Below are 24,270 nucleotides of genomic sequence, written 5' to 3'. Positions count from 1 at the left end.
TAAATGAGAGAGAAGCACCAAATGTGAGTGTTGACACAGGTATGTTGCCGGAGATGGTTTTTTAATATTCTGGTGTTCACCTTTTTGCCTGTCATCAGTCATGCTCCCCTTGAATGAGTCATCTTGTAAGCAATCTATAGCACACTCACACATGCACACGTTGCTGTTACGCCCAGGAAACCATAAATTATGCCTCTCTCCTTACCAGACCAGTCACTAGGCAGATGAACAGAAAGACAAAGCTAGCCAGGGCCCTAGCAACAGAGAACCTGCCTCACACACACACACACACACACACACACACACACACACTAGATCCTTTACTCCATCACATTCACATTGGTTCTTGCTGGCTTACACACACACACTAGCAGTCCTTCATTTTCCCTGCTCATAGAGACAAATGCAGTTACTCGTTAATTGGATTGGAATGACGTTTGGATCCAGTGAGTTCTGTTTCCTATATATACCTATAAATATATGACAAGCAGATGCAACCTGTGTGTTTAACCAATGCAGTGAAGTTCAGTGCTTTGTGTGCGTATTGGATTGTCTTGGAAAGGTGAAACAGGCCTTTCTTGTTGAGCCGAGGTGTAGGTGTGGCAGCCAACTGTAGACCTGCGATTTGAAGGCCTTGACGTCATTCAGGTGAAGGTGTGTGGACTAATTCAGTGTTTCTGTTTAGTCAACTGATGTCAGTCTGCCGTCATTATTCGCATCTCCTTCTGTGATCAAATTTTTTTGGATTACTCAGAAATGTTAAATGAACATGTTATTTTCGGTTTTCAGCCCTTTTTATGATTGTGTGCAATACGCACTAATATGTATTGTCATTATCTATGATAAAGGTACATTTCCAAGAAGTGGTTTTCAGTACAGTTTGTGGCAAACATTCAAGCCTCAATTGTGCACTTAATGCGTCACCCAAGTAATAGTAATGCAGCTTGTTCTCCATAAACATATTTCCCAAAGCTAAGACGATGCGTGTCAGAGGTGTTAGTCGTGATGTTACTTACATGACACCAAGTTTCACCTACTTAAGTGTCTTTGAAACAAAGCTAGTTTGAAATGCTTTTACTAGACCTCACTGTTGCCCAATTTGATTCTAAGGCTTTAAATCCGAATCCCTTCACCACTCTTATCCTGCAGGATTAGCTGCGTCCACTGGAGCAAACTTTCTGATCTCTGCTGAGTCACACTGATTCAGAAACCCAGGCAGAGTGTTAATGTTTGGTAACTTGGAGTTCAAATCACATATTGGGAAAGCCAGAATAAGAAAGGTGCCAAGATCAAGCTTATAATTCTATATCTTTGGTTAATAGAGTATAAACCCTAATATTGTTACCGTTTTGCTACTTGAACCCAGTTGCTTAATCAAATGTATCCCCAGAGCCAAAATTTGCTTTGTAATCATCCATCCATCCATCTTCTCCCACTTATCCGGCGCTGGGTCGCTGGGGCAGCTGTCTGAGCAGGGACACCCAGACTTCCCTCTCCCCGGACACTTCCTCTAGCTCGTCCAGGAGGACCCCAAGGCGTTCCCAAGCCAGCCGAGTGACTCAAGCGTGTCATGGGTCTTCCTTGGGGTCTCCTCCCTGCGGGACATGCCAGGAACACCTACCGAGGAAGGTGTCCAGGGGGCATCCAATACAGATGCCTGAAACACCTCAGCTGGCTCCTCTGGATGTGGAGGAGCAGCTACTCCGAGCTCCTCTCGGGTGACAGAGCTCCTCACCCTATCTCTAAGGGAGCACCCCGCCACCCAGCGGAGGACGCTCATTTCGGCCGCTTGTATCCGGGATGCTTTGTAATCATCAAACCTCATTTATTTTTTCTTTTCATCTTTATCTTCATTTTAGACTTTTCCATCTTAATTAGCAGTATTTTAGTGGAATACATGTTCTGTAACTTGCTGTGAATTTTTGTTGTTGTGCCTTTGATTTGATTAAAAGGCCCATACCTCATACCGTCCAAACATCTCTCTTCACTCTGTCTGAACACACCTTAGTACCTGTCTCTGTAAGGCCACCTTCCCCAAAATTCCAGTCTGCTCTAATTGGTCAGCTGTCACAGGCCTGAGCAGGCACTGAGAAATGTTTTTTCACATCAGCTCCACTGTTGTTTTTGCAGCCACAACTGTGATGAGGGCATTAGTGTGAGCGAACTATATAGCTGTGTCATTACAAACTAACGGAAGTCCTGATGACTAGTTTAAAGGCACTTTCACAGTTTTTGTAAGGCACTAGACCCTCTTTGTGAAAATTAACAAAAGACTCACTTTTGGACATTATGGCACCTTTAACCTACAAACATGCACCACACCATCTTTTAATCTCAGACCCACTATTTCATGATTCCCTTCTGAAATTATGAAAGGATGTATTTTACTCCCGAAAACAATAGTCAGACTTGCATGTCAGCCTATATATGGCATTAGCTGAAAAAACACCAGGGCTGTTCTCTCCATTGAGTTGTTTTATTGATGTTTTATGTGAAATAGAATAAAAAATCCAACGAGGTGGCCCAAATCTGCTATAGCACATTGCCGGAAACCCTGCTGTCCATGTATACATGTATTCATCAGCTTTTCAAACCAGCCACCCTGCGAAAGCTACACAGGCCTGTTGACTCTGGTGGCTCGCACTCACACACACACAGTTGCATAGCAGCAGAACAAGGGCAAGCAAGGAAGTGCTGTGCAGTGTGTCCCAACTGTGACAGCAACAGAGCAAACAAGAGGTCTGAATTGATTTGACACACACACACACACACGCATACACACAAATATACACATACCTAGGGAGCTGGGGTAATCCAGTTCAAGAGAACATGCACCCAACACTACATTCACAGCAAACTGAGACCCAGCGTGACACCCCCTTGCTAAAGTGAAGGGCCTCTCACAAATGTACTTAGCCATATGTGTGTGGAGAGTGTGTATAGCTAGTGTGTGTGTGTGTGTGTGTGTATATATATATATATATATATTACACTGTATGTGTGACAAAGCTCTGCAGAGTTTTAGAAAAGGCTACAAAGGAACATACAAGCAAGACATTGACCAAAGCACTACAGCTGGTGGCAGTGGAGCTGCAGTGTCATAGTTAAGGATAGGCTAGGGTTTGATTCAGCTTGTCTACAGTGACCCCTGTCTGTAGGTTACATAATTAATAATGTATTACTGAAACAAAGGCATGATGAAATAATGTTCTGCTTTGGTACCAAAAGACATTTACAAGTGTGAGTCACAGATGGGTACTTTTAGCTCCGCTTCGATGCTATAACTTGGACTGTTTTAAGATAGAAGAAGCTCATAAATGTTAAATAATGAAGTCTGGAATGTAATGTTTTGATGTGGTGGAAATAGGCTGAGTACAGCTATTCATGCCACAAGGTAATGGTGTGAAATGGATTGAGAAAAGGTTTGACTGAAAAAACAATAGATTAGATTGTATGCCTTAAGATTTTCAGTCTTATATCAGAACATGTTCACGTTGTCTGTCTTGAGCTCTTTTTAACTTGGTTCCCTGCTGACCTGAGGCATCCCATATCCCAATTTTCCTTTTATTTACTGTATATGAGTGACTTCAGTGCAAAGTGCTGCATTTGTTAATTGCTCCCTCCCCTTTGTCAAAGATGATGATTTATGCAGAAGAGTTTACACCCGTCCTGTTCAGCTGGCTTTCCGCTCTGAGTGTAAACGTAGGAACTGTCAAACAGGTGCCGTAGCATTTCTCTGGCATTTTTTCAGCTTTGTAACTTTTGTCCTTTTATTTCCACCTCATTAGAAGGGTTGTTCACATGAGTACTCCTGAAGTTGTTCCCTGTTGGGATTTTCTTGTAATTAGCTAGTAGTTCCAATCTGCACATGTTGCTTCAGCCATAATGGATGTTTAAATGTAAGGCTTGTTATTGAAAACAAAATGTGGTGATTAAGAAAAGAAAAAAATGTACTTATTGAGTGTGAGGTTGGCTTTTTTTGACCATCTCCTGATAGACTGATATGCTACCGTTTAACGACAGCATACTCTTGTCACTTGTATTTTTGTGGAAACCCATCTTGGCCATTAAAGAGGAGTATAAATGGAAACATAAACATATGAATAGCAGGGTAGGAAGAAAAAGAATGGTGGGGGAGGAGGGAGGGAGGGAGGAAAAGAGGAAGAGAAAATGAAGGAAGGACGAAATGGATACAAACCAACATCAAGATAGAGGGCAGGATTCAGCAAGTGACAAATCTCCATGGCAACACAGCCATCACGACCTAGAGTCGGGAGGTGTGTGTATCCTCCCACCCACAAATTTCAGTATAAAAAAGCAGCTTTTGTTATGTGGTTCTTATGTTTACAATAAAGACCATGGTTATTCTGTTTGGTCCACATAAAGGTTTGATTATTCAGTAGAAGTGATGGAGAAATGTCTTTTAAATGTTGAATTGTGGTAAATTAAGTTTGAGGATTGTAAATGTCAAAAATGGTTTGAAACGGAACCAAGTATTTATCTTTTTTTTTTTTTTTTTATGTTCAGGGTATAAAAGTTTAATATTTCACCCACAGAGGCCCATCTTTTTTATACTGTCTGATTTACCATGCCAGAAAAATAAATCATATAAATTCCTTTATAAAAGCTTAAATTGATTCCTAGAGCTCCAACGAGTAGCGGTTAAATAGCAGTGCTGCTGACGACAAGGATGTTGGTAAAGGGGAGCTTTATAAGGTGGAAAAGTTTCCCTCCTTGGAGTCAAGGTAAGCCCCTTTGGACAGAATTAATTAATAAACACATTTAATTTAGACAAGTGTAGTTACCAAGTTCATGCTCATTAACTGCAGTAATTTTTCAGCAAATTACAGCAGGTGGTTTGTTATAGACCACACGTTCCCCAGATTACATGTCAAATTAGTTGTATAAAAGCCTGCAGGCCTTATTGTAAGCTACATGTAGCTGACATTACAACAGCTCTTAATGAACTCGTGGTCTGACTGTTCTAACAGCTCGTTTTTTTCTCCTTCTCCCTGAATGTGCAGGCCTCCAATTAGGACTAAATGTCAGTGTAAATTGGTAGCTAGTACTTTACAAAAAAAACAAAAAAAAAAAAACAGAAAAAGGCATTAAAACCCATGTTCTCACATGTGATGACAAATCAAAAATATCACTGCTACTTAATCACCTAGCCTCCTGTAGGGAAATAAATCCAAACTTTTTTACTTTCTGACTTACAACCTTATATTGATTAAAATGTTTTCATAAGGAATTTATTAGGGATGTCCCAAACGTGGACCCAAGCTAGATTTTTTTTATTTTTTTTATCATGTAAAACAGACAGTCAAGGAGATGCTGAACGCTGGGAAATAGACGAGCAGTGTGTCTGCGTCATTTTACCTGACAACGTAAGGAATATGTAAAAGCAGTGGATGATATGGAGGTACCAAGTGTGGGATCTCTCACACTTCAGCTGCTGTAACAAGGGTCTGCTGTCACAGTGCAGCATCACACACTCACCTGCTAACACAAGGAAGGTGGAGGCCAATGGTGCAACAGCATATGCAGACTTTATATAGACTTTGATTCAACAAAATAAAAAACCTATTAAGGAACAGCTTGGATGCAGGTACTTCTTTTTTTTTAATGCAGTTGTATTATCCAGGAAAATATTAGTTAAGGCTAAGGATTGGATCGCGACTTGGTATCGACAGATACTAAATATTTAAGGACTCGGATCAGGGTAAAAAAAACCTGATCGGGACATCCCTAGAACTTGTTAATCAATTGTCCCCTCTATCCCAACAGAAGGCTCTCACACCTTTGGGAAAAACTGCACATAAAGATGTCATATAAAGTGGAGGGAAATGTCAATGTGGAAGTATTAAGACCTCTAGTTTAACCTAATAAATAGGTTTCGCAGCTTGTTTTTCCTAAATTAAATTAAATGTGATATAGTTTCCCCCCTGCTATAATTGTCCGTCTTCAGTGGTCTGTTGATTTCTTCCTACAGTGACAAACTGCAGTAGTCTTTGGACAGGAAGGGACAAAGTGCTTAATTTGTAATTAAATCTTCCAAATGAGCGGGAAATGTGTGAGAAATTGTTAACTGCAGGTTGTGATGTATCTAAAAAAGAAATTGTTTACAAGCATAAACAACTTGTAATTATAGCTGCCAATGAGCCATGAGTTTATTGTTTGCCAAAGTTGGCAGAAATGCTGGCGTGTTTTAATTATGTATAACTGAAGTAATAATGAGCCTGTGTAATTATACTCCATATTTCAGAAATAAGAAACACATTCCATACTTGCATGCTATTGAGTATGCTAAAACAGTATGTGAGATTTTTTAGTATGTCCCATGTATGTATGAACCCAATAGTACGTGAGCTGCATACTATTTCTGGTAAATAGTACAGTATGCAAGCACTGGACACTACACCGGCATAAATATCCCAGAGTGCAAAGTAGCGGTGATGACAACAACAACACAACAGACGATGGCGGACAGCAACCAGTGCAGCTCTGGTGTAACGTCTAACGCTATAATGCTTAAATTTAAGTTTCTAACGGTAGCTGTTTAATTAAAGGTAGCTCCTTAGTTAGCTCAGTTAACATTACAACCACAACAGTGTGGTACACAAGTATTATTGCAGATTGCCAGTGAGGTTGACACGGGTTCCCAGGGTTACGTGTCTTCAATCCAACCGGCAAGAGTCTCTCAGGAAGTGCTAAGCAGTGCGTCTGAAAAGATGCATACCACTGTTATTCACTCAAAAGTATGTTGAACAATAGTACACATATTGAGCAGTATGGAATTTTGGACGCAACCATAAAAAATGGGTCTGACATATTTTGCACATCAGATTTTATTTTGTCTTCCAAGGGAAACGCGTGCCCCAGCTTCTCTAACAGAACCCAATAAAGTAATCAATGACATACACGAGTGGTTTTAATTGTGCCTCAAGAAAGAAGTAATGTAAGGTGAGCGAGTCTATTCAGCAGGGTGGAAAACTGGCAGAATAATAATCTGGGACTGATAAGATTTGTGTTAATACTTGATGAAAATGATGTGGAGACGCAGTAGGGTGGGAGAGAGAATTTTATGTTTTACTATGTCGTAAATGGTGTTAATTTTTTCCAGATTTGTCCACTTTGTCATGTTCATTTTGCATTTGTTAGCTCATCCCTTTTTTTTTTTATTGCCGGTACTTTGCCTCCCTACTGTTGATGACGTGTTTGCCTATCTTGCTTGTGGTTTGAGCCGTCTCTCAATAGTTGCGTGCTGCACACACTTCATGTGTGACTGTCCTTTCAGGTTATGTTCTGAACCGAGCTGAGTTAAATTCCATCTGGTTGTATCTGAGTGGCTTCCTCTCAGAACTCAGATTAGTAAAGGTCAGTGATAATGAGGCTTGAGTCAAAACACAAGCAGGACTGCCTTGGATTAACATTAATGCTTTGTGTATGTGTGTGTGTTTTGGTCACGTGTACATGCTCACATTTGCAGTGTGGCAGTAAATGGTTCTCAACTGCAAACATCTTGTGTGTGTGTGTGTGTGTGTGTGTGTGTGTGTGTGAAGGGTACCTGAATTGTGTGGCCGGATATAAACACTATACTAATGATCTCTCCACACGGTAGGCAAAGAACATCAAAGACCTTCCTCCCACCCCCCAGACGGGCTTGATGCACGGTAGCCAATGAATTTGGGTTCAAATTGTGCTTTGAATGATTTTTGTAGAAACAGGAAATAAATCGGAGGCAAAAATATAACATAGACATCATCCAAGTTAAAGGTACCTTTATACAGTCGGTTCGATAAACTGCAAAATTTGAGACATACCGCAAAAAGGAATCTTGTTTTTTAAGAAAACTCAATGATGCATTTTTTTGTAATCAGAAGAAATGCTTTATCAATTTAGAAAGGCAGGAGATTGCGTACGTCTGCCAGGTACCAGCTAAATATGCCAGCTTTTATTTCCAGATCCATGCCATATTCCCTGAGCCAACAAACAGACACAGGGGAAAAGGTAACTTTCTTGATAGAGGTAATGAAAATCGGAAACGTGATACTGTAAAAGTTGAATTTTTGCCATGAAAAGAAAACCTCCCAGGCAACTAAGAGAGATTCTGGTTAGCGATGTTCACCATTAGCCCTGTGTAGCCAGATCCCTTTTTCTTTGGTTTTAGTTTTCTTTGTCAGCAATTTGCTTGGGTTGTGAGATTTATGAGAGTACATTAGATTTCATGGAGTAGAGGCTTTGTTCTTTCAGTCCCAGTTTTTCCAACTTCCATTTCTTCAGTATGTTACTGAAGCAGTAGATGATTTACAGTGTAGCCAACCATACTAGCATCTTAAACCTTATTGCGCGGCCATGCTCGCTGTCCCTTGTTTAGTGTCACCTGAAGCAGTTAATAATGTAATGTGACTGTTTCCATTTATTGTTTCCTTGTGTTTCCAATTTCACTACCTCTAATCCTTCCTTGACATCTCCTTTCACAAGAAGTCCATTTATCTGGCATGACTGTCCTTGACAAGCCCTGAGCTTTAGTCAGTGTGCATTCAACTCCGTGTTCAACTGCAGTTTGTCAGCCATTGTGAATACTAGTGCAGTGCCCGTAACAAAAGTGTATTCCTATAAAAAAGTGGGAAGTTAAGGAGCTTTTTCATGGATGGCCAAATGAGGCTGTGTTTGAAGGTGGGACATCAGGGATATTTAGGTTTGTTGTGAAATCCGATGTTCCAGGGTATAATTGGCTGTTTTTGACGATTTTTGATTTTGCCATTATATTTCATCTTAAAAACTATTTACTTGGTGTCATTATTTTCAGCACAACCTCACATGTGTGACTGTACAGTTATTTTTTTTTATTTTGACAAACTGTATTAACACAATGGACCTAAAATCACAAAAAAACATAAAATCCGAGTAGAAAAAGTTAGATTTTTTTTTTTTTACTGTGAAAACCACAAATAAACATATTTACAACAAACCTTTTTTTTTTTTTTTTTTACTTATAATGCAAATATAAATTGTTAACTAAATTTGTGCATACATTTAAAACATTTACAAAGTTAAATGTAACTATTTACATTTAAATGCAGGCAATGCTCAGGTCTGCCTGTGCTCCTTAAGAGCTGCACTGCCTGCTCCACATTCAGCATCTTGTCATTGTTCTGACTCATTAAACGAAAAACCGACTCCACTTCTCACTAAACACACTACACCAAACACTACATAACACACTAACTACACACTCCAAACACGCTAAATGTCACAAATCTCTCAACTCTCAATATCGCTGTCTTGTACACCGACCGTCGTTCGGCCTGTCAATCATCCGCCTAGGTCCCTCCCACAACTTCCTGTTCCTCAACAACCAAACTTGCTGCTTGGACACTTTCATGACAAAAGCCTGTTTTTACCGTTTCTTTCTGCACCAGACACAAAGCAAACGTGACGGCAATGTTCGCGAAAAAGTGTGGCGGACATTTACCGAAGGTCCGGTTTTGGACGTGCCGATGCGTCCGGTCCGTCGCCTCGGGAGGTGGGCCGTGTAGCTAGCAGCTAGCTAGCAGCTACACACGAACATCCACAGATTCCGATTCCAGTTTGTTGTCCTCGCGGATCCGGATCTCCTCAGACCGGAACAGACTCGGTCCGGACTTGTTTGGTGTCATTAATCCACAACAGTCAGTTTAGATGCAAAGAACGGGAGCGAACCGCCGGCTATATACCGATCCAGCTCGCGCCGCTGCAGGTACAACCCAGTCACGTGAAGCACCGATGCGTCCGTCGAATCAGGAGGTGAGGGGTGGCGGTGGGCTCTCCAGTGATTGGCTCTGGTGCGCACGTGACTGTGGTGGCTCTGGTGGATAATGCTCAGCGGAATTTGTAAAGCATTTATGAAATAATTTATTCACGGTATCATTGCAGTCCAAACAAATGCCTAGATGCACACCACTGAACCACGCAGCAGCCATGTTGAAAGTCTCAGGTCAGTGTGATCCTGATCCGCAGAGATATTTGACCAACAGACACACACACACACACACACACACACACACACACACACACACACACACACACACACAGACAGACAGAGATTCCGTGCATTTATAGAAAGATGTCAAATTAGATTTTCTTTACTGGAGTACACTGGCATCTTAAGTCAGTTAGTTCTTTGCTAAACTGTGTATGTTAGCAGATTCAAGTTAGTATTCATGAGTCACACACAACATCAAAGAGTAATGTGAGAACAAAACAATGATGTCACTTATTGTCCTCCAACACATCTATAATTATAACTGAGGGGAGTGAGGAGAGGTGGATATGTGTGTTGGGGGAGGGGGGGAGCTCAGCCTGCAGCTGCCCAAAAACCAAGGAAGAATCAGAAGACAAAAATAGTCAGACATGAAAGAGGATAGGAGAGAAAGAGGGCTAAAGAGTGGAGGACTGTAAAAGAAGGAAACACACTTGAATTTTAACTTGCTGTACTTTGTACAATGTCTGTAGACTACATAATTAAAAGTCAAGCCTGCAGTCTCCTGGGGGATGATCTATTTAAGCACCATTCAAATAACGACTGACAGTTTGTCTCCGTCTGCTGACCTTCATGTCAGTTGTAGTACAATTGTACCAAGGTTGGACTTCTTGTACAGCTTTAGTTAGCTGATTAGGTTTTGTTTCAGCCGTCTCTGAAACTAGAGGAAAGCCTGACATTGTTTTACTGAGTTTTATTAGGGGGGAAAAGGGAAATTAAACTCATACAGCCTAATCCAAAGCTTAATTGTCCTGTCTTAACCTTGTTATCCTCTACATTTTCCCAACTCAGACAGCTGGATAATAGAGGAGTCCTCCTCAGAGTACTAAACTGAAAACCATTTTAAATTCTTATATGCAGTTAATTGCTTTTTAAACGGCACATTTTCCAAAATTGCCACTCAGAAATGTAACCATGAATGTTTCATGCTGACATCTTGGTTAACACCAAGGAATTGATATTGACATTAATATTCATCATTTTGTTAGAGCGCTGAAGGACTCACAATAACAAACTTTACAGGACGCCAGCATCTGCTTTGTTACCGTATTGAATTTTTGATCCTCGCGTATCTCTACCAAACAGCTCAGCAGGGTCAAAGATGGGGATTCCACTGCTGTAGATGCAGTTTACACAGCAGACATCCATAATACTATTCCTCTTGTGATTTGTTGTGCTTTGTGTTTTAGTTTCAGGTATGTATTAATGTAAATGCTCCCTTATTTTGAGACTTTTTTTTTTTATTGTTGTAGTGATGTGTTTGTGCTGTGGAAAGTCCCAGTTGGCAGTTGCGGCAACAATTTACCCTCGATTGATCATGCATTTGTTCAGGAGCCTTGATTAGTTGATTCATTACACTTGTGTAGTTTGAATGTGTTGGGCAGCTAGAGAACTCCTTTGAAGGGTTGTTGTGTCTTTGAATGTTGTCAAGTTATCTCTGTCTCAAGAGTTATGTAGACATCTTATGTTTGTCTTTATAGTGCCTCGGCTGATCTTTGCTTGCCAATATCGGCATTTTCCATTTTAAAGGCATGCGTTAATGTTGTCTCTATTCAGTGTTGTCAGTAATGACTTTACCTCTGAGATAGAGCATTAAAAAACACATGTTTTTATGCATGGTGGTAACTTGTAAGCATACATGTGCCAAAATTAACAGTATCACAGATTTTTTTTAACTCCCCCATTGTGTAACCCCAAAATCCAGCATTGATCTTACATGAAAAGCTGCCGTATGTATGTAAGGTGCTGTATTGTGTGACTGCTCGTGCAAACTGAACATTTCCTACTGCTTCACATTATCAGCATATAACCAATGAAACACATGTTGAATTTTAAGGTAAAGTTCTCATGGTAAACACAGGTTGTTTGTCAGTGAGCTCAACACTTGCTGCTATTGTTCATCCAGCAGTGACTCTGCTGCCACTGTTGTTGCTGCTGCTGTGCACTTTCAGTTTGTAATGTAAAGCCAGAGGCAATGCTTCATGTAATGTTCATTTCAGTTTTACCCACGACCTGTGCTTCTTTGCTTCAGTTTTCTTATGTCATGCACATTTGTACATGACAAAAGTCAGTGCCAAACATATTTAGGTTTACATGACCAAGAAATCCAGTTTCTTCAGTCAGCTACCACAATTATGAAAATGTGATGTTCTTCTTGTTTCATTTTCTTTAAAATGATGTTCAAGAAATCACCTGACTGCAGTAAAATGACCTTAACCTGGTCACTTCAGTGCATGTAAACGCAGCAATGGAAAAGGCCACGAGTGGATTGCATGTCAGGCTGTACCCGATAATCTTCTGTCAGGCCTGAAAAGATTATGTAAATACAAAAACAATTTTTCTGTATCTGTGTGTCTGTATACAAAAGGAATTGTACCTTTTTTTATTTGAGCTCTTTTCATGTTTAATTTTTCTCACCTTTTTAAATTATCATCAGAACAGAAAAATGGCAGGACTCAGTACCTTCTAGAACGTTTTGGAGAGTCAAAATGTTTGCTGAGGTTAAAATTTGACTTCCAGGCGCTATGTAGGACAGTAGTACTCTCTGACCGAGGGAGTTAGATCATACAACCTCTGTGAGGACAGCCCAGCTGATCGGGAAATCGGCTTTGTACGGTCAGATTGGGCGTCAATGTCACAAATAGTGTCCACATATGACATATTGTCTGTCCTCCCTCTCCCCTCTCTCACTTGTTCCAAAAATAAAAATAATTTGCTTCCCCCTCACTCAAGGCCTCATAAGGCTCTTCCCCTGTCCTCAGGGTTTAATGCAACTGTCATTTGTTTTTAATCCCAGTTCCCCCTCTTGTACTGGAGCTTAATCTAGCCTGTTACACTTTATGCAGGTCTTCACTGTCAGTATGAGGATGTTAGGGGTGGGGGGGTGCAGACGTTAGATCATACCATCTGGAGCAACAAACACAATGAAGTAATCCTCATTTCCCATGGCCCAAGATATGGCAACAGAGGGAGGAAGATGTTAGTCGAAAAAGTGGTCTGTGGGTAGTTTGCGAGCCTGTAATTTATTCAAATTAGAAAGAGATAATTTGGTGAGTAAAATGACTAGTCGGTGTTGGAGGGATAGAACAAGGTAAAGAGAAGATTTGTGTGCAAACCCCTATCACTCCACACCAACAGTGTGAATTTCACTGGACCGACTCTCTCTGTGGTGTCAAGTCTCTGAGAGGTGTGTGCGATTTCTGCCACCACGTATCCTCGCGCACGTCTCCACCCACACCAGTGTGTATTCTTGTGTCTGTGCGTGGGCGTTTGTGTCCCAGGGCCCGTGTGTGTTTGGGTCTCGTCACCCTGGAGCCAGTCGTCCTCTCCTCTGACCCTGATCCCTGTCACCTGTCCGCTCAGATCACACACACACACACGCACACACACACACACACACACACACACACACACATACACACACTTGCTGTGACCCTTTCCTGGAGTTGAAACCCAATCGCAGTTGCCAAGCATGCAAAACTTGCCAGCACAGCAAGGTTTTGTTTTCTTTTTGTGGGTGTGTGTGTGACTCGAAAGACCTACTGTCTGCTGTAAGATGAACTGAAGCATTTTTTTTTTACTCCATGTGTCCATATATAGACGTTATTAAAATAACTTCATACACTACTGGCCTTGTGGGTTCAAATTAAAGTCACTCAGATACAGTCGAAGGAAGCAGGGGGTAAAATATATCATCACTCCTCTGAAGCTGAATATCTCACTAAACGATGAATATTGTGTGGAGGCTATAACTGTCTACAGGGTGAAACATTAACCACAGTAAAACAGTGACAATAGGAAAATCCAAACTAAGCTCACTGTGGCAGCACACTTACTTTGACTCTACAAAAGGAAACCAATGTCATCAGACTGTGCATAGTCAGTGTTTTGTCATTGGCTCTCAGGGACTGAATGTACTTGTGTCCAAATATTAAGTGGTATTATGTTAGATTAACAAGAAAACTATACATTTTAATGTTGTGAGGAAATGTAAGTGGTGGCGATGCGTTTTAATAGGACAAGAACACGGAAGACAATTGCAGTGCTTTGCTAAAATTGTACATCACTTATTTGTAATCAGTGCTTGTGCTTATTCCCCAAATTTGTATTTGTGACTGTGGAATGAGTTCGGAACGTATCTTCCAATCACAACTTGTGATTACTTTACTTTATTACTTTTTGTATTAAGTATGAAGTATTTTAAGTGAGTAAATATTGTTTTCTATGACAGAGTCCTGCTTGCTTTGTGTTATTTTGCCATTGTGTCATTTATTTTATTTTGGCAGTTTGTTTCTTCTATATAAACCTAAATTAATGTGTTTTCTCAAATATTTGTAATGTATTAGATACATTTATTTTACTTTAGTCATAGTTAGGACTGTCCTGAATGCTTTGATTCTTGGTTCATTTTCACAGCATTCAATGTTAAAAGCTCAATTTGAGTGAGATTCTCTCTGCTGCTTTAGAAGCATTGTGGTCTCTCAAAGAGGCAGCCATGTTAACGAGATGTGTACAGTTACCTAACCCAGTTTTCTTTAATGCATATTAATAATTTGTTTTTTGTTACTTGTATCACTTAAATGAATGAATGAAGCGCCACTATTATAAGAAATAAATGAATATCAGCCCTTGAAATGAAGAAGTGGGCCAGTGACACTAAACGGAAAATGAACATGAAATACAAGCTTTGTTAAAACTTATCGGTACTTTAAAAGCTGAGTATCCCGTGATTACATGTCCCATAGATACAAAGTGCTCAGGATAGCTTTTAAATGTAAAAGTTTCCCCTTGTTTTTGCTGCGGTACATTTTAATCTTCACTTTCTATCATATTTTGCCTACAAGTCATCATGTCCTCTCTTGCTTACATTTTTGCCTCCTCTCCTCTCAGGAGTCCAAGTCATCTGGCCGCTCCAGTATGCCGCGATGTCGGAACTCCGTCGCCACGACCACATCAGATGACCAGCCGCACATTGGTAACTATCGGTTGCTAAAAACCATCGGCAAAGGCAACTTCGCCAAGGTCAAACTGGCACGACACGTCCTCACCGGAAAAGAGGTAGGCATGCATGCAAACACACGCTAGATTAGACTGAAAGCTTTAGTCCATCATTTAGTTCCACTGACAATGTGACTGATTTTCTAAACTTTTAGACTTTTATTTTTAGCCACTTCGGTCACTTTCTGGATAAATGCTTTTACCATTGAGTCTCTATTTAACTTTAAACCGCCTTGTCACCAGCAAGGCTAAGAAAGCCTGTTAAAAAAGAAGAAATGTCAAGATCTTTGGTGTTGGACTAACTTTTTCAGACAAACTGCTCTGACTGTTCTTCAAACAGTATGTTTCATACAAAGTAAAACTACCATAAGACATTGTTAGCAGCTGAGGAAACCTTACTACTTCAATTTTTTAGCCAGTTTCTATTTTATCACCAAAAACTGTTTTCAGTAGAAAAGAAAATTCAGGTGTATGTAATTGGCTGAGGTGGTAAAAAGTTTAAAAACACTATAAATGTTTAGCTGTTTTCTTAACATTAATCTTGCTTCCTGCTTGCTGAGTGTAGGGAAGGGCTCATGCTGTGAAACACAGTCGGTCTGGTCTGGTCCTGGGCTCGCATGGCTTTGGAGACAGTACATCTGCTACAGGAGATTAGATCACCATTGTCAGCTTGAATAGAGAAGCCTAAATGTCTCCAGCTTACTGTGAATTCCAGATGTGATGTAACGTTGTGGCCTGTCCCTTTAAGGGAAAAGCTGCGTCTGCAGTGAGCCCATGCCGGGCTCGGTCTGAGGCCCAGTCAAGTCGACTCTCGCTCTGTGTTTCAGAGAGAGAGCTGGGGAGGGGGGGCGGGCTCTGTCAATGTGTGACAGCTCTGTGCCTGACACCCTGATAACACTCCATGTGACTGGCTCTCACACACACACACACACACACACAGAAAACAAGGGAGAGTCAGAGGGCATGAAAGAGTTAGACAGACAAGCACAACCAGAAAGAGGAGTGGAAGAAAGGATTTAGTTGACAGTGGAAGACAGAAATGGGAGAGAGAAGTAGACCTCTCTTTCCGTGTCCTTGTTAAGAGATCAGTCTTTGTTTCCTTCCTCTCTGTCCTCTTTTCTCTTGTTCTGGTTCATCCCTTTTTTCTACATCTCTCACTTTGATTCTCTCCCATCTGTCTGTTTCTCTATTTTTATTTTTCTCCCTCTTCACCTCTGTCATATCCCTCTCCTGAACTGGTGTCCACTGTTGGATTATGAACTATAGACCTCATTATGGGTATAAACCATGCCTCAGCTGGGCTGCGTGTGTGTCCCTGTCTTTATACTTGGCCTATTATGTAACTGTCACCTGCTGTGATTGTGTGTTTATCACTTAATGCTGTGAGATTGCATCGCTGTGCGTGCGTGTGTGTGACAACTCCAAAAAGATAGCTGTGTGTCTGTGATGGCTGTAGCTGTGCAGGCTTGTGTGAGTGAGATGCGTCAGGCCCACTGCAGCAAATGTCATTGTTGAATAAAAGTGTAATAATAAATGAACATGTTCTTGCTTCTAGGTGGCTGTAAAGATCATTGATAAGACACAGCTCAACTCCTCCAGTTTGCAGAAGGTGGGTCTGCCTCTCTCTTCCACACTCACATGCACACAGGCAAACACACACACACACACACACACACACTTGCACACAGACAAACGCACACACACACACTCACACACACACAGACAAACACACACGCACACAGACAAACACACACACACACACACACACACACACACACACACTTGCACACAGACAAATGCACACACACACACACATGCACACAGACAAACACACACGCACACAGACAAACGCACACACACACATGCACACAGACAAACGCACACATATGCACACAGACAACATGCACACAGACAACACACACACACACACATGCACATAGACAAACACAGACACACACACACACACACATGCACACAGACAAACGCACACATTTCAGTCCCTTCTCTTTTCTCATTTTCTCTCAAGTCATTTTCAAGTCATCTGCCCCACGTGTCTTTCTCTTTTGGTCTCTCTCTCTCTCTCTCTCTGTCTGTCTGTCTGTCTGTCTGTCTGTCTGTCTCTCTCTCTCTCTCTCTCTCTGTCTTTCTGAAGTGGTCTAGTTTTCAGAGAGAGTTTTAATTACAGGAAACAAGCTGCAATTACTTCTTTTGATGGTGGCAGGGTGGGGTCTGTCCACTTACACGCACACTCTCTAACCATGTATGCTTGCGCACAGAATACACACTTCTGCCAATTCAGACACACAGAACACATGGCAAGAAAACTTTAAGACATAGCAAAGACGCTGAAAGAGCGAAGACATAAAAAAAAGAGAAACGTTTGCGTACCCTTACATTAAATGGACAGACGCATTCAAATGCACATCCATGCGCACTAGGACCAGAATTTACAGAGAACTCCTGATGTGTGATGGATTTGTAGTTGCGTAGCTGCACTGTAATTAATGTATGTGGTCTCAAAGTTATGATAAACATAAGATCAGCTTTAAAGCTTGATTTAATATAGTGTTTTGCTCCCAAATATAAGATGGTTTTGAAGTTATGTTGAAAAAGTGGCTTAGAGATGTCTTTGAATGTAGTAAACACCTGTGACACCTTGATAGCTGTAGGCTAGCTCCTAGCGGTCGGTCTTCAGTGTGTCCTCCAGATGAAACTCCAGTAAACAGTAGTTTGACCTGCAGCCTCTGAGGAAATACATATTTGTAGATTGAAAATGTCTCTTCACATCTTTGGATGACGTTGAGCTAGACTTGATTAAATAAGTACTTTGTACCCAGTAGTTTAAATTATCATGTGAGAGTTTACAGCAGGATATTGTTTATTTAACTTTAAAATCCTACATTGTGCCAGACCTTAGATGTGACCAGGTATTGCTTGTTTTCCCGACGGTAATTCATAACTAACTATTCTAACTGATGTTTTCCTTCCAGTAATTTGACACACATGCTCAAAAGCAGGAAGTGAAGGTTTCTAGTGTCCCTTTACCCTCTACAAATGTTGATTCTGGAGTCTTTCCAATGACACAAATAACAATGTATGAAATTTGCACAAAGTGTAAAATATAAATGTAACTCACAACTCAAATTCACACTGACAGAAACCTTTATCTGACAGTGCATTTGACACACAACTCTGTGTGGCTTGTTTCTTGCAGCTCTTCCGAGAGGTGAGGATCATGAAGATGTTGAATCACCCCAACATAGGTGAGTCACTCAGATTTGATTAATGTTTCACAGTTCTGTATTCAGGCCAAATCATAATAATCTCTTTTCTCTCTTATCTCTTATATTTGCTTTCACTTTTGCTGCCCTGGTCTTGTCCATCTAAACTCTCTTATTTCCCCTGCTCCTCCCTCCCACCCCCAATCCACTGTCTTTGCCTTTCTTTCTCCACCTCCAGTCAAGCTCTTTGAGGTGATAGAGACAGAGAAGACTTTGTACCTGGTAATGGAGTACGCTAGTGGAGGTAAGTGTGTGTCACTGTGAAATCATTCCCCCTGAGGCTTGGCACTCTAAATTTTAGAATCCAAAGGTTCCCAAATAAAAACGCTCCCTTTCCTCCGACTGTACAGGCTCGTCAGTATTTTGACCATGGTGTTGTTTATTTGCTTTAAATTTTATCATTTAAAACATTTATGAAATAAATACAAATCAAAAGCTTGTTTTTTAAGTGTTTACATTTTGATGAATTAGTCAAATATTTATCTCACTGTTAAAGGACATGACTTGGTTCAATGTCCGGTTGACCCAGTATCAGGTTCTAGCACTAAATCTGTTCTCCTTCTTTTTTCTCTTGTCTCCCAGGAGAGGTTTTTGATTACTTGGTGGCCCATGGCAGGATGAAGGAGAAAGAAGCCCGTGCCAAATTCAGACAGGTTTGTGTGTGTTAGAGCCTATCGGTGTGTGTGATTTGATAAATATTTGTGTCTGAGTTGCTGTTTTTTTAAAGCATATTAGACTGATATTAAGTGGCTTTGTAATAATAGTAACGTTTGCTTGATTTAAAAATGAATAAGAAATAAGCTTCAATTGTACCAAAAAGCATTTTGTATATCAATGTTTTTTATGATCTATCCTTAGTTTTCCTTGCCATTGCTTTCTGATGAAACCCTAATTGAGTGTCTTATTTCATTTTCTAATCATTTCAATTCGTCCATCGTGTCATCTTTGTCTCCTGTCTCACCTGTCCCCATCGTTTGTCTTTCTCTCAATCATTTTTTTCGCTCTCCAGATTGTGTCAGCGGTGCAGTATTGCCATCAGAAGTGTATAGTACACAGAGACCTCAAGGTGAGAAGACACACACATTATTGAATTACACTGAGTGTCAAAGTATAAGCAGGAGTGCGTGCAGTCTCTCTCTTCCTCTCTCTCCACTTTATTCTTCAAGGCAGGGTTTGACTTTTTGAGATGAAATCCTGCCCTCATGAACAGCGGCCCTGGAGGTTCATCACAAGATGTTATAACATCCCTCCTCAAGTGCTGAGGCTTAAACACACGTACCCTTACATGTGAATATTCACGCATGTATTCCCATGTATTTCTCCAGTTTTGTCGCAGACTGGATCCCTCTCTCCTGTCTTTGATTCACATAAGTTGGTGCCAAAAATGAAACACGCAAACAGGTCTAATGCTTCCAGGTCATTTTGGTTTGTAGTATTATGCAGAGTTGTAAATCCTCTTATTGTGCCAGCAGGCAGACCTGTAGACAAGACATTATCATGATTACTAACCTTACAGGAACCTCTAATCTCGAACTTGTTTTTCCCGCTCCTGGCTATTTTTGCCTTTTTCAATAAACATTTTCAGTGCTTTGACCAAGGTCATAAGATACTTTATATGCTTTAAGCAGGTGAAATGATCTGCAATTACAAAGAAGGCAGCATGGGAAATAAAACTTCTTGAGGACAGACAGTTTTCATTACTATAATGCGTACCATCCTGCACATTATCCTAATCACTCTTGATCTGTGGGTTGTAATGTGTAATCTGGCACACACTTCACTTTAGCAGGTCCTACATTGCTACAGCACTGTGTGATGAGGCTGCATTTCATAAAGAGGCTAAAATTGCTCTGTTTGGATCCTAAGATGAGAAACAGTATGGCTGCAATTCTACTCTTGATATAGTTAATACTGCTGGATCCAATTATTTCCAGTGGCTCTCTTTTCTAAAAAGGAACATCGAAGACTTTAAGAGAGACAAATAACTATATGTAAAGTGTTAATCAGCTATAGATGTTCAAATCTGTCAGAAGCTGATGTTCATTTATTGCTCAGGTCAATGCATGGAGATGATGTCAGTGGTTGTACTTAATGTGCGCGCACACGTCGAACACGCTCGAACACACAGAAGCAGCAGAGTATTCAGAGCAAGTGAAAAGGAGAGCGCACCTGTTGCTAGGCAACCCCAGCCTCCTTGCTCACTGGCTCACTTTAGGCTCAGGGATACAAACACACACAGGAATAAACTGAGGCAGCTCACTTTGCCCATTGTGAGCTACTTGTAGGCCCCAGACCATTACTCTAAAACACTCCTCTTTCACCCAGCACAGTTGTTTTCCCTCCCCACAGAAAGGTGTTTCTGTGAAATAGATTGTCATCAAACTCATTTGGATGTCAGAGAAAATCTTTGTTACTCTGACACTGGATGACAGGATGGCCTGTTAAACTCTAAGCCTTTTAAATATTTCTTGTTGTTTAGATTTTTCTGTAAGGAAGGGAAGGTGAAAAATTATTTCCACATGTTATCTCATTACAATATCGCATAAAGAAAATCTTAAGAGTGTGTTTCATTTCTTAGCGCATGTAGTATTCAGAAAAAACAAACCCTGCATTTTATAATCTTTCCTCCTCTCCATCTTTATCATCTTGTTTGCCTCTGCATGTTTCTGCTCACTACATCATAATTATGCTTTCCTCTCACCCCCTCACTTTGTCTGTCCGCAGGCAGAGAACCTGCTGCTGGACGCAGACATGAACATCAAGATAGCAGACTTTGGCTTCAGTAATGAGTTCACTCTGGGGAACAAGCTGGACACGTTCTGCGGCTCCCCGCCCTACGCTGCCCCGGAGCTCTTTCAGGGCAAGAAGTACGACGGGCCTGAGGTGGACGTGTGGAGCCTGGGGGTGATCCTGTACACACTGGTCAGCGGCTCGCTGCCCTTCGACGGGCAGAACCTCAAGGTCAGGAAGAGGAGTGTGTGTGTGTGTGTGTGTGTGTGTGTGTCTGCCTGCGTATGTGTGTGTACGGTGCATGTGGGTTATGTAAGCGGATGTCTATATTCTGTGGGTGTTTGTAGTATTTGTCATGCTGGTTTCAGTTACTTCTGCCCTACAGAATGCAAAAATTAAGAGCTAGAGAGAATGAGTGTGTCAGTGCCAACCCAAGCAGTTTGTGTTCAAATGGGGTTTGGTGGTGTGATGCAACTAACAGGCACTGAAAACTGTCATTTGTTTTTTAAACAGAAAGAATCCAATGCTTCCTGTGAACTAAAGTTATTCACAATTATTCATACCACCTATCACACTGCATTCAGTCGGTACCCACATGACTCACTCTGGAAGTGCAGACACATTTTGGGTGGGCGATATGACATTGAATAAGATGATATTGATATTAACATGCCTGCTTTATCTAGGGTGCCTTTGCACTACCTCCTGCTGTTTGGAGTTTTGTTTAACACCTTTAATTTCTGATCTCACTATTTATTTAACAGAAATGAGCCTCACTGTTTCCTGATTTCATTTCACTCACTGTATCAGAATGCATTCTTCCTTTTCATTGTGCTTCGACCAAAACAGTGCAAACAGTACAACTAAGACAGTTTCGTGTGAATGTTTCAGCACTTCAAAAGAGTAATCTTTCAGGTTAACAGTCAGTTTTCCAGTTTGACAGATTTGTATGTCAATACAGGACCTCAATGTAAAACTCTTTGAAAGCCATTTTCATACATCACAGCAGTGTTAACACAGGGCTCCAGACTGCGACCAAATCGGTGCATTTTGCGACCAAAATTTGAGACATGTGTGACCAGTGAATTTGCCGGTGTTTTTTTTTTTTTTTTTTAACACCGGTAGTGGAAGGGAACCAAAGCGAATCAAAGAATCTGGAATCTGGACTGACAGGTGGCAGGCCAATGTGTGTTAGATGGGCAGGGACTGGCACTGTAATTGACTAATGTGTGGAGGCGGAGGGTCCGAAAGTTGTTCCAAGCGCAGAGGGAGAAGGTTTCACTTTCAGCGAACAATGGCGAAACGAACTCCGCGATTCTACCAGATACGTGATCAGCTAGTCAGCTGAATTTAGCACCGACCACAAACATCCGGTTACTTTTCAAAATAAAACACTCTGTGTTGACACCAGCACACAAATCTCAAAAAGAGACAAACAAAAGCTCTTCTACTAATCCTTCGGTCAGGAACACTTCGTGTTGTTGTTTTTATAACACAGACCTATAACTGCGGCACTGTAAAACCGGATCGGAGCAGTAAGGCACCGTACACCTATCTGGTGGAATCTCTGGGTTATTTTCTCCACGATAAGCCTAGAAGTGTGCCAGAGTCAAATCAAGTCTGAAGACAGGAGTGTGGCGAAAAAGGGCAGAAAATACTGTTTTCGTGAAGAATGGGTGCACAAATTTGACTGGTCAAGGTCTCAGAGAGATGAATTTCATGAATTGCAGATTATATATATAGATGTATACATACATAAATTTTGTCTGGAGCCCTGTAACAGCTGTCTGTATGCATTTATCCTTCAGTGTCTCCATAGATTATAATTACAAAGACCCCTCTAGTGGGGAGAGTAATGTGGAAGAGGTTAATACGTTTAGTGGCACATCATTAAAATGTAATTTCCTTATTAAAGACCACTAAAGAAATTACGATTGTTAGACTGTGATTCTGATTATTTGTACCTGACTTGACTGCAAGAATACAAGAAAAATCTTGAACACATTTTTGATTGTATGACCGATAAAGAAAAAGTATATGAATGATATTATTTTAGTTATACCACCCACATACTATGCTACCGCCGTGTAAGAATCATAGCTTTTTAAAATGCTTATTAACTTGTGCTTAGGTGAAAGCTTTACTTGCTTAACAAAACTATTAATCATTTTGGGGGTGAAACTGCAGCTTATGTTGCTGCTTGGCTAATCGGGAAAAAAAAATTTCTTTTCAGTGCTGCCCAAATATTTAAGAGCGTTTGCTTCCCTTTGACAGAATCTATGGATGTAAGAGAAAAGGATTGTGTGAATGTTTTTGGAGCTGCTGTTGACTCTCCATGCCCTTGTCCACCACCAGGAACTGAGAGAGCGTGTGCTGCGTGGTAAATACAGGATTCCTTTCTACATGTCCACGGACTGTGAGAATCTGCTCAAAAAGTTCCTCATCCTGAACCCCTCCAAAAGAGGCAGCCTCGAGGTACGCTGCACTGCATTAACACAAATGTAATATTCAAACTGAACCAGATTTCAAATCCATTATATTTAGCTTGATTAATTTTGCATAAGAAAAAAAACAAAATCTCCTAATAACTAGGCCAGTGATTGTTTATTCATCAGTCTAATGGTGAATGTGGCTTTCACACCCGGACCTGCTCCGGCAGCTGTATGTGAGTTTGTTGCTGAAGTGTAAAGTCCTTTTTAAAGGCATAGTGAACACTTGTTAGTTTGGGATTCATCAGTAACTGAATTTGGATGAACTAAGGATAAATGGACAGTAAAGTTATAGCAACAAAAACTTTTTGGATGAGTAGCAGGTGTACCTTACCATTTGTGATTCCCATTATCATTTTGTGTTAATAACAGACTAATTTTGTCTTCGCCTTGTCTCTGGTTGACCTGCTAAATGTTATGGCGGCCCAGTTAGAATACACAAAGAAGACTCAAGCTTTAGTGTGAGAATTCAGTCCTGTGACTGTTTAATTTACACCTACCTTAAAGTCTGTGTACGATGAGTCTGCATTTCTAAGCAGCCAACAGGTCGATATGGATCACTTTTGCTTTGTTGTGATCTGTAGCCTGTTAAAGGTTACGGTTCCTTTTTGTGATTCTTAAGGAAATCATTTGCATATTAAAGAACAAATCTACATGGCTATTCCCATTTGAAATGCCAAATAATTGACAAGATTAGTTGATTAAATAGATTAATAATGCGGAATTTATTCAGCTTTAGTTTAGCCAA

General features: G+C 40.7%; 1 protein-coding gene across 11 annotated transcripts in view; it reads left to right on the top strand.

Moving 5' to 3' along the window:
* Window positions 1–24,270, top strand: part of mark2b (MAP/microtubule affinity-regulating kinase 2b) — a 54,886-nt gene that overhangs the window by 5,978 nt on the left and 24,638 nt on the right. For all 11 annotated transcript variants that reach the window (XM_030431086.1, XM_030431090.1, XM_030431089.1 and 8 more), the window contains exons 2-9: window positions 14,915–15,082; window positions 16,578–16,631; window positions 18,237–18,285; window positions 18,482–18,547; window positions 18,886–18,956; window positions 19,313–19,369; window positions 21,028–21,264; window positions 23,389–23,508. In XM_030431086.1, the coding sequence (XP_030286946.1) occupies window positions 14,915–15,082; window positions 16,578–16,631; window positions 18,237–18,285; window positions 18,482–18,547; window positions 18,886–18,956; window positions 19,313–19,369; window positions 21,028–21,264; window positions 23,389–23,508 (822 nt within the window). The remainder of the gene's footprint in view (window positions 1–14,914; window positions 15,083–16,577; window positions 16,632–18,236; window positions 18,286–18,481; window positions 18,548–18,885; window positions 18,957–19,312; window positions 19,370–21,027; window positions 21,265–23,388; window positions 23,509–24,270) is intronic.

This window comes from Sparus aurata, chromosome 10 (assembly GCF_900880675.1).
Source record: "Sparus aurata chromosome 10, fSpaAur1.1, whole genome shotgun sequence".
NCBI classification, from domain to species: domain Eukaryota; kingdom Metazoa; phylum Chordata; class Actinopteri; order Spariformes; family Sparidae; genus Sparus; species Sparus aurata.
The sequence above is the reverse complement of the archived record's forward strand: the minus strand, read 5'-3'. Positions and strand labels throughout refer to the sequence as shown.